General features: G+C 35.7%; 1 protein-coding gene across 1 annotated transcript; it reads left to right on the forward strand.

Annotated features, from left to right (window-relative positions):
- Positions 1-9,227: 9,227 nt before the first annotated feature.
- LOC112742663 (uncharacterized) lies at positions 9,228-11,602 on the forward strand. Its single transcript, XM_025791902.1, has 8 exons — positions 9,228-9,410; positions 9,627-9,761; positions 9,861-9,966; positions 10,168-10,463; positions 10,559-10,667; positions 10,869-11,005; positions 11,171-11,296; positions 11,414-11,602. The coding sequence occupies exons 1-8, from the start codon at positions 9,228-9,230 to the stop codon at positions 11,600-11,602; spliced, it is 1,281 nt and encodes a 426-aa protein (XP_025647687.1).
- Positions 11,603-11,983: the final 381 nt, after the last annotated feature.

The following is an 11,983-nucleotide window of genomic DNA, read 5'->3' on the forward strand; positions in this document are numbered from 1 at the left end:
TGACTCTCACTTGTGCGTACGTACGCATACTTGTGCATGCGCACACTTGCTGATTCGCTCCAAACTTTCTTCATGGTTTCTCCACTTTTGCATGCTTTTTCCACACTTCTTCAATCCATATTATCCTTGTAAACCTAAAATCACTCAACAAACACATCAAGGTATCAAATGGAACTAAATTGAATAAAATTTAGCAATTAAGGGCCTAAAAAGCATGTTTTCACATTTAAGCACAATTTATGGAGAATTTACAAAACCATGCTATTTCATTGAATAAGTGCAAAGAAAGTTGATAAAATCCACTAAATTAGAGCAAATAAATAACATAAAATGTGGATTTATCAGTGGCAACAGTGGTTATTGTGACATGAGCTACTATAGTCGTATTTTCTCTTCGGGTTTCATTTTCTTCTTTGGGTGCTTTATTTTCTTCGGCTCAATTGCAACTCTTTATGGGTGGCTCGCTTTCTCATCCGCTATTCATGCGTGTCTTTCCCCCGTGGGTTGTCAAAAGGACAATGAGATTTCTTGATCAATTGGGTTTTTTTATGGTGAATCACCCTTTACCCTTTATCTTTCTGTTTTTATTTGTGGAATTTATTGTGATTTTTTTCAAATGCAAACCTATGTTAGTTTTTAATTTGAAGTTGGTAGTTTTGCTTTTGTTCTGTTGTAATTTTTAGTGTAATTATTTTCATGAGAAAAATTAATTTGAATTTTGAATAGGGAGATTTGTTTTAGTGTGGATTATTTTTTGTTTCATAGAGGTAGATGGATGATGGTATTTGAGCACAACAAAAATAGAAAAAGGAGAAGGCGATTGGGTCACGAAACTCAATTCCTGGCTTAGCCTTCTTCCCCGATGCGTGAGTGAGAAAAGGAGAAGATGACTAAGAGAGCGACGGAGTAATGAGAATCATGTGCAGGGCTGGCTTCGACTGTGCAATAGCAACGGAGGCTTCTCTATCAGATGGAGGTGCGAGAAGAAGAACGAATGAGAACGCTTGTTTTTGGGGATGAATGAGAATAAATGAGAACACCGTTTACTATGATGTGCTGTCACTTCACGTTCCATATTAACGGCAGTGTCAAGAAACTAACGGAGGGATGAATGTGATTAAAAAAAATCATTTGGAAATTAATTTGATTAATTTTTTTTTCAAGGACTAAAATAGAGATCGAGATATCTTTCGAAGACAATTTTGACTATTAACTCTTTGAGAATAACTCTAGGTTGGAAGGTCTGGAGTTGTTGGGACTAGGGAGCTATGACACAAACTGCTCGTGAACTTGATGGTTTTGTTGTGATCAGAATTTGGGTTAGTTAGGTTTATAAATATGTATTATTATTATTCAAAAAATTGAAGAGTATTACCTCAGTGTAATGGGCAATGGTAAATGTAGTCCTTGGTATATGTAAAAAAAAAAAAATCCGTTTACATACTGCAGAAGAGCATTGGCATTTGTGACAATAGTATTGTGATCTTCCAATGATGTTGAAGACATCAATATCCTATTGATGTAATACTAGAAAAGAATTTACTTGGTTATTGATGAAACTATTTGTGATGATGCGCTTTGTTATCTCATCTATTTGGATCCAGTTTCTATTAATTTTTCATTTTTGTTATCTCATTTATATTCTATCTATGTTGACTTTTTTCATATCTTGTTTACAGTATAAATGAAATATGCTTAGACTGAACTTCTAAACATATTCTGTTTATACTTGTTTTATTTATTTAAATTTTATATCTTATCACATTTATAGTGTAAATAGAATAAGATCATAATTAATTCATTTATAATGTAAACAAAATAAGAAATAAGACACATAATGATAAATTGTATCCAAATTATCTATACATGTAAATAAAATATTTAAATTATTCATTTAAATAATCCTAAAAAATATAATATCGTTTTAGTTATCTTTGTCTAGTTTTCAAATTATTCAGGATCTTATTTGTTGTTCATATCTTTAAAGATATTTTTGTAAGTAATATAAATTTGTGCGTACAATTTTGTTATTTTTTCTTTATTTAAAAGAATGGCAAGAAAAAATTAATAATAAATTCAGTCATTCAACACCTTTGTAATTATTATTTAAGTATAATACTATATAACTAATAAAATATATCATTTTTTATCGATATTTAATCAACAAAAATATTTTTCTATTAATTCTGGTCCTGTGATTTTAAATCTTATTTTTCTAATAATATAAAAATAATATTTGCATATTCGTTCCAAGAAAAAATTATTTGTAGTATTTTATGTTAGAATTTAGATCATTCAAAGTGAAAAAATTGATAAAATAGTAAAGTGAGGAGTTAATCATTTTATAATATCTACAAAATATTTGTTCCACCATTTTAATTTAAAAGTAATTAACTCATCATTTTATCACTTTATCAATTTTTTTACTTTAAAGTACTATTATCAAAACTGAATTGGATCGACTGGTCCAAATAAAAAACCAAAAAATAAGTAGTCTAGACAGTTCGATTTGAACCAAAGATCGTACCCATATAAAAACTAGATACACTTATTGAAAATCGGACGGGTCAAGTTAAAATGTCCACGGGTGCACCGAGCTGACAAAGTCCCAAGTCATTTTAAAATGATATTCAAAATATTAGAGGGCGAAATTTGTAACGACCCAATTTCCAGTACGTCATGATCACATTGAAAATTGAGCACTACAAACTTGCGTTCCTAAACATAACTATTATTGATTATTAAGCCTATAGTCGTGTTAGCATGCGATTGATTTTTTTTGGAAAACTTTTTCTTTTATACGTAAAAATCTTTGAACAAAATGGCGGATTTCGCAAAACTTAAACATTCACATATAGAATTACAGAAAATCAATGAATAAAGCAGCAAGTAAGATAAATATAATAATGTACATCACAAACATTATAAACAAGAGTAATACAGAAGTCAAGTCAGTGTACCAACTTATACCACTTATATATATATATATATATATATATATATATAACGCTCCAGGCCCTGGCTTAGAAAGGAAGCCTCTAATCTGAAACCCGAACTAACCTAACCAGTTTTTACAAATCCTAATCTCTCAGTGGATCTATCCAAAAGTGAGAGACTAAACAAAAATTTCTACGCTAAGCTGAAGGCACCACCCAAAATACGCTACCAACTCTTACTGTCCCTGATCAATCATTGCAGGCAAAAGACGAGATCTCTATCACCTTCATATCCTTCTGTGGGTCCTGTTTCCATCTGAAGGGGAAAAAGAAAGGGGTAAGAACTGGAGAGTTCTTAGTAGGGTCGGGGTTGATAATTAGGTTCATTTTCTTTTATTCCTTAGCCAATAGCAACACACCATAGAACACACACAAACTTCAACAAACCATGACAAGCAATTCACACAGAAGTCAATTAACGAAAAGGCACACAGATACATTCACAGAATTTCACAACACAGAAATATTTGCAAACAAGTACGATGCATGTCTAGTCCTATACAGGCCATGGGCTCATGTGTAGGTTTCTTGTCCGATTCCCGACACTGGTCCTGAGATTAGCGTTACGTATCGCCATCCCTATCTCAGCCAACGTTCTCTCCACGAGCGTTATGTATCACCTTCCTTATGAGGAACCTTTCTTTCGGTCTCCAGTAAGTGTTACATATCGCCGTCCCCACAGAGCCGTCCTTGTAGTATCAAGTGAGTGTTACGTATACGCATCGCCGTTCCCACTAGACATTTGGCACTAAGACCTAAACAGCACTCAATTCCTTTTTAATATTTGCTCTCTATTCTACTGCGACAGAGATCCCTTTAATTAATAGCTTCTTTTCTATCTACTCTCCTATGGCAGACGTTCATTAAAATCTTTTCAGTCACTGCTCTCTGTTCTCCTACGACAGAGATTCATTTACTTAATACATCCTTCTGTTTTTGTTCTTTTTCATTTCTTTTCTTTCTCATCTTTCTCTTTTATTTTCTTACTTCTTTTCTTTCTCTCTTCTTTTCTTCAATCTTTTAATTTTTTTATCATAATTCAACTTCACATTCTTCCCTCACCTTTCTCTAATGTCTTATGAGAAAAGAATTATAAGATTCTTAAATTAACTATCCTCTAAAGCTTTTAAGAGTTCTTCTGTTTGCTCTTCTCTAACTTAAATATTCTTAATAAAATGATAACAATAATATAAATAAGTTAATTTAAATTGTAAATAAAAAATATTTATATCTATTCTTAAAAAAGTCAGCTTCGTAAAGCTTTTATTCTTAAACTCTTATTATCTACGTTTTAAACCTCAAATTTTAAATATTTTTTTTAACCCAACATTTTCATAAAATTATATTTGAAACCTCACTTACCTCAATATTTATACAACTAACCCTAAACTTTTATAAAATATCCATTTTACCCCTGTACTTTATTTATTACCTAAATACCCGAAAACTATGTAATTATAAATTTAACCTCGATACCCTTCAAAAATAAAATTTAATTACTAATCTTTCTCTTATACCAAAACTGAAACTCTTAACTTTTTTCTTTCAAAATGTTACTTATATTTTAATCCATTTTCGAGTTTTTCGATTACCGATTTTTTGTAACTTTGAATTTAATCTCTCAGCCATTGATAAACCACAATTTTATGGTTTATCTTGTATTAAATTTGGTGGATTTTATCAAATTTTTCCACATTTATTCAATGAAATAGCATGGTTTTGTAATTCTCCCTAAATTGTGCTTAATGATTAAAAACATGCTTTTTAGGTCCTAAAATTGATAATTTAATTTACTTTATTTTCATTCATTGCCTTGATATGTGTGTTGAGTAATTTCAAGCTTAGAAGGCAAAGATTGGATTGAAGGAATGAAGAAAAAGCAAGTAAAAGAGGAGAATTCATGAAGAAATAAAGTTTTAGAAATCTGTCATACGAGGCGTACGCATGTCTAGAAAATCGCAATATCACGCGTACGCATGGCAGCACATGACCAACTTAATGAAACACGCTGGGGGCAACTTCTGGGGCTACAGAAGCCTAATTCAACTCATTTCTAAAGCTATTTCAAGCAGAATTCAAGAGGAAACAAAGGGAGAGCAATTAGGATAGTTAGGAACATGCTTTAGGTCATATTCTAGAGAGAGAAGCTCTCTCTTCTCTCTAGAATTACGGTAGAATTAGGTTAGATTCCTCTTATGGTTAGACTTTAATTGTTGCTTTGATTTATTTTCCTTGCAATTTATTGTTCTTACATCTTGTTCTCTTAGTTTTATTTGCTATTCCCTTTATTTTGTTACTTTTATGTTCATGCACTCTTGTTAATTTTGATTTTTATTTAATGTCATTTATGTTTTCATGTTTATTAATCCTTAATTGAGTTGTTATTGTTAATTTCTTGCAATTGGTATTTGTTAGATTTTATTAATTCTTGCTATTTACCATACTTTTTTTTGTGCCTTTCAAGTGTTTGATAAAATGCTTGGTTGGATTTTAGAGTAGATTTTGGTACTTGTAAGAACCGCGACTAATTAACCGCTTAATTAATTAAATTAATTGCCCAAAATAGGATCCAAAAATTTAGAATGTTAATTTAGAAATTTAGACTCATTAGATTTTTTGAGTTGGAAACTATAATTTTCTGCAAAAAACTGCACAAAAATGTGAACTGGTAAATTAACCAGTAGTACCGGCTTAAGTCTGTTTGGTACTGTGTGAGAATAATTAAAAATAGTAGAAAACCTTAGGAAAATATTTAAAATTGAAAACCGAGAATTAATTCTAAAGGTTTGGCCTAAAATTGGGCCAAACGTACCAAAAACGCTAACGGGTTGGACTGGGCCCAAGTTGGACCCAAGACCAACATATATAACACTCAATTAATGAGACCCTCAGCCACAAACACACACACACAAGGGTGGAGTGACTGAAGTGAAGAGGATAAGAATAGAGAAAAGTTACTATTCACATCTCACTGCAATCCATCATATCTCGAGCTACGGTGCTCCGATTCACGTGGTGTCTGCGGCTACGCGAAGCTCTTGCCGAGCCCGTTAATTCTATCTAACCTTTATTGGTAAGATTTCAAAATTTTATCTCCTCTCTGCCCGAAGAAATTCAAATTTTTAGGTTTTGGTTTTCAGTCAGTTTTTATGTTTCGATTGATTAAGTGGTCTCTATGGTTGGGCTATTGGTGGTTTGTGCCCCAAACACCATCAAGAAAGGTAATAAAACTCTTTACCTTATGAATTTTTGTAATTAGAAACCCTAGATATTGATTTATGGTAATTTATATCGGTTTAGTTAAGTTCTTGCACTTGTTGGAGTTGTTTTGGAGCTTGGAATGTTAGTTGGTGAATTGTTGGTTATTGGAAGATTGTTTGGACTCAATCTTTGGTTTTTAAAATATTGTGAATTGGCCAAGGTATGGTTTCATTTTTCTCTATGTAATATATAATGTTTCTGGACGCTTAGGCTAGTGACCCATAGGATAGGTTTAGATTGAATTGGTTGTTGAATTTGTTGAATGATGATGTATGATGATTTGATGATTTTGGTTATTTTGATGAATTGTGGTATTAATGTGGATAAATGATGTTGAATATTGAAATTAAGGTTGAATGAGGTTGATTATTATGATTTGTAGTGATAGAATGATGATTGATGAGTTTGTTAGTTGAGAAATGGTTTTAGCGTGATAAAATTGATATTTGGGGTTGAGAATTATATAATATAAGTGACGAATTATGACACAAATGGTAAGATATGATGTGAATTGGAGTTGGTGTGGTTTTTGATTTGGTTTTGGTTGTGAATTTTGGAAAGTTGAGAACCTTGTTATTTTTGGTAAAAACCAGTTTTTGGTAAACTTTGATGGATCATAACTTGAGCCTCAAAGCTTGAAATTAAATAAACTTTATTTTAAATTAAAGATTGCTTTAAGAGCTTTAAATTGATATAAATTTTGAAGGAAATAGATTTTTATAGAGGAAGTTATGACTGTTTAAAGTTTGGTGCCAAAAACTAAATTCTGCAAGATTTGAAATTTTTCTAAGTTAGGTGTAGGCTGCGTACATGACAGGGTGCACGCGACGTGACCAAACCATTCGGGTTGGGTGACTCACGTACGTGAACACTGCTTGCATACGTGACACAGTGCACGCGACACGACCAAACCATTCGGATTGGGCATCTCGCATACGCGGACACTGCACGCGTACACGAACTATTCAAAAATGAACCATTGCATACACGAACTTTAACACGCAACGCGAGCAGGGAGTTGCGTATGCGACCACCCTTTTTTCAACAACATGCGTATGCGATGCAGGGGCTTGCGTATGGGAGACCCATGTTTTCATGAAACATGATTTTTCTATGTTTTCAAAGGTTTTCCCACTTTCTAAAATCATTTCAAAGGCTGATTTAGAGAATTATCAAATATATAGGTTCTAATATCGTTAAATATAAGTTAGTGAATTATTTTAGTGAATTTCCATATCAATTTAGAAAATGGAGTCTTAGGTTTTGGAGTACTGAGGATGGATTTGGTTGGGTGAGATGGCGGAGCATTGTATTGATGATTGATGGTACAAATTGTGGAGGTGGTGAACTACTGAGTACTGAAATAAATGATTTCTAAAACCACTGATGTAATATTTTTAACATGAGATTGTTGAGACGCTATGCACTTGGCAAGGACGGTGGTTAATCCCGCTTGTCGAGGTCGTGGCGGTGGCGTAACGGCGGTGGTTAGTCCCGCTTACATTGAGATGTGAGGTCCGTGGCAAGAGTATCCCACTCACATCCCTTTGAAATCACTAGAGTGTGCAGGCACTATATCCTGGACCGTGTTCCAGGCACGATATCTCGGGGGTTCCATTATAAGACCGAAGGGCGACATCTCCATGGAGATGTGTCCGGTTGGCAGTTGAACCGACAATGTGATATCACAGCCAAATAGGATAGGCATTCATCATGTGGATAATCTATTTGTTTGTTTGCTTTGCCGACTTGTATTGTTTGCCTAAGTGCTTAACATGCCTAAATTCTTATTGAATTACTTGATATGTGTGTGTGTGTGTGTGTGTGTGTGTGTGTGTGTGTGTGTGTGTGTGTGGCAATACTTTTGCTTTACTTGCATCATTATTATCTTTGTTTTCTACTAGGATTGAGGAGGTTCGGAATGCGGTGGCGATGGGATCGCATGGCGGTTAGGCAGGCGAAGGTTGTGGGATAGCGGGGAATTTTAGATTAGAAATCCACTAAGTTAGAACCCCTTATTTTTCTCTATGGTTTTAAGTAATGGTTTTAAATGTACTTATGTTTTAAGACCGAATCTTGTGATGGATATGAAGTTCTAGGATTGCCTGTGCCATCCCGGAGTCTCATATCTTACATCACTGGGCACTGTTACCATACTGAGAACCTCCGATTCTCATACCATATTCTGTTGTTATTTTTCAGATGCAGGTTGCAATCTACCTCGGTGAGTTGCTTTGATGGTGACAGAGCGGAGGATCCTTACTATGTTTTGAAGTATTTTGATTTATTGTGATTAGATCTCTCACTTTTGTATTTATCTTTGCCTTAGAGACTTATTTTGAGAGAAATATTGTATAAGCTACTGCGCTTTTCAAAACTCTGTATGTTTGTATATAACTAGCCGACTTAAACTCCGAGGGCGGCAGCTAGATCCTTATGACTATTATACTTTGATATATCTATATATATGTCTTGATATTTATATGTATATCTTATGCCTCGATTAGTGTAGCTTCGTGTGAATATTTTGTGCTTTTGAAACTCTGTTTTTGAGCTTATTTCTTCATCGGGCTTCTAGAATTATTATTTCTTTATATATATAAATATGTATAAGCATTAGAATTATCGTAACCGTTGATTAACCTTTGCTTTACGATGTGAGGTTAGGCTTAGGGTAATTGGGGTGTTACATTTAGTGGTATCAGAGTGGTTCGTCCTCGTGAGCCTGAGGGATGGACTGATTATGCTTCATTGCATACTCTGTGTCTTTTTCTTTGATGCTATTTAGGTTATCTGCTTGATATTGCATGTCATGCTTGTTTGTGAGTGCTTTTTTGGGATAATTGAAGCACTAGGCTTTTGATAATGAGACTGATCACCTTTGTATCGATTGTTTGGTCTAGACAGGAATCCTAATGGCTACTCAGAAGAGATTGGAAATGAACAACCTTCCGTTAACATGTCGAGTTCATGGCGGCGATGGCTAATCTTTCTAATACCATGGAGGCGAATGCCGGTGCGACTTTGCAAGCTGTGCAAAGGTTAGGTCAACCAACGAGAAACGGAAACGGTAATGAAAATGGGAATGATAATGGGGACGGAAATGGTAATGATTTGGGAGGTGCTCCGATGACCTTGGTTTCATTTCTCAAGGTTCATCCACCGACTTTTAGAGGTTTGACCAACCCTACTGAAGTGGATAATTGGTTCCAGGATATGAAGTGTGCGCTACAAGCCCAGCATGTTTCGAACAACCAGTTTGTAGAGTTTGCTGCGTATCAACTCTTACGAGAGGCTTAGCACTGGTGGCAAGGAGAATGCCGCTTACTACAGCTTCAGAACGACGACATTCCTTGGGATGTATTCCAGACGGCCTTCTACAAGAAATATTTTCCTGAATCAGTCAGAGAGGCGAGGGAGTTGGAGCTTATGCAGCTGAAGCAAGGCTCTTTGTCTGTGGTGGATTACACTAGTCAGTTTGAGGAGCTTTGTAGGTTTTCTACGGTGTGTCAAGGTGCCCCGGAGTCCTATGAGAGTTGAAAATGTATTAAATACCAAGGTGGCTTGATGGTTACTATTATGACTGCTGTGGCTACTTTGGAGATTCGGAACTTTTCTGAGCTTGTGAACAAGGTGAGGGTAGTTGAAGAGTGTGCAAAGAAAGTAGCATCGTCAAGAGACATTCATGGAGGAAACATTAACCGTGGACGTAGCAAGTACTTTCAACCAAGAGCTTAGAACTTCAGGAGAGGAGGACATGTACCTCAAGCTCAAGGAGGCTTTACGAGAAATAACTATGACCAGTACCAGCATGCCAAAGGGAGAGGAAATTAGAGTAAGGTTTCTCCGGATTTAACTTGTGATCGTTGTGGATGTTTTCATCTGAATGACTCGTGCAAACTGGGTATAGGTGGTTGCTTCAATTGCGGATTGCCTGGTCACATGGAAAGAGATTGTACTCATGGAATGAACCCGAATGCGGGTCGGAATCAACAACAAGGGAGAGTATTTACTGTGAACGCCAATGATGCTGCTAAGGCAGATCCTCTGATGAGAGGTAACTGTTTAATTGGTGATAAAATATTGGTTGCACTGTATGATACTGGAGCTTCACATTCAATTATTTCATTTGATAAGGTTGAGGAACTAGGATTGAAAGTGTCAGAGTTATCATTTGACTTGCATGTGCATACCCCGTCTCAGACGGTTGTGACTAGGTCAGGTTGTAGGGAAGTAGGTTTCAAGCTTGAGAATAGAGAATTTTTCATGACTTAATCTGTTTGACAATGGATGGGTTGCAGATGATTTTGGAGTTTGATTGGATGTCCAAGAATCGGGTTTTGTTAGATTGCTTTGAACGATCTATTCGGTTTATACCGAAAGGAGAAAGAAGAGCTGTGGTAGCTGAAGGTTATTATCTGAACTCTGTTTTAGTGAACTATAGTAGAGAAGAGTGTCAGGGTTATATATTGTTGGCTACGAATGCGTTAGGTGATGAGTAGAGGTTGGACCAAATTCCAGTGGTTAGAGACTTTCTTGAAGTTTTTTCTAAGGATATTCCTAAATTTCCACCTCAAAGAGAGATTGAATTTGCAATTGATTTGGTGTCAGGAGCTGGACCAGTGTCAATTGCACCATATCGGATGGCTCTGATAGAGCTGGTTGAATTAAAGACTCAATTGGAAGAGCTTCTGAACAACAGGTTCATTCGACTGAGTGTATCTCCATGGGGAGCACAACTTTCATTGGTAAAGAAGAAAGATGGAGGAATGCAACTTTGCGTAGATTACCGACAGTTAAACAAAGTGACTGTGAAGAACAAGAACCCATTGCCTAGGATAGATGACTTATCAGATTAATTGCAAGGAGCTGGGGTATTTTCTAAGATTGATTTAAGAACTGGTTACCATCAGATAAGGGTGAAGGAGGATGACATTTCGAAAATTGCATTTAGAACGCGCTATGAACACTACGAGTTTGTAGTGATGTCTTTTGGGTTGACGAATGCACCTGCTATGTTCATGGATTACATGAACAGCGTATTTCGTCCCTTTTTGGACAAATTCGTGGTGGTGTTGATAGACGACATTCTAGTTTACTCAAAGACGGCAGAAAAACATGAAGAACACTTAAGAATTGTGTTGTAAATCCTGAAGGAGCGAAAATTGTATGCCGAGTTGTCGAAGTGTGAGTTTTGGAAAGAAGAAGTGATGTTCTTAGGTCACATGGTGAGTAAGGACGGAATAGTGGTGGGCCCTTCGAAAGTGGAGGCTGTGATGGAATGGGAGAAACCGACTACGGTGATTGAGGTTAGGAGTTTCTTGGGTTTTCCCGGTGATGCATGAAATTGTGATTCACACTTTTCACAACTCCGGTGCAACTAACCAGCAAGTGCACTGGGTCGTCCAAGTAATAAACCTTACGTGAGTAAGGGTCGATCCCACAGAGATTGTCGGCTTGAAGCAAGCTATGGTCATCCTTGTAAATCTCAGTCAGGTGGATTCTAATGGTTGTTATGAGGTTTTGATAATTAAAAGATAAATAAAATAAAATAAAGTTACTTATGTAATTCATTGGTGGGAATTTCAGATAAGCGTCTGGAGATGCTTTGTTGCTCCTGAACCTCTACTTTCCTATTGCCTTCTTCCAACCATGCGTGCTCCCTTCCATGGCAAGCTGTAGGATCCTCTCAGTGAAAATGGTCCTCTACGATTTCTGCACGACTA

The sequence above is a fragment of the Arachis hypogaea genome, chromosome 14, assembly GCF_003086295.3.
Source record: "Arachis hypogaea cultivar Tifrunner chromosome 14, arahy.Tifrunner.gnm2.J5K5, whole genome shotgun sequence".
NCBI lineage: Eukaryota > Viridiplantae > Streptophyta > Magnoliopsida > Fabales > Fabaceae > Arachis > Arachis hypogaea.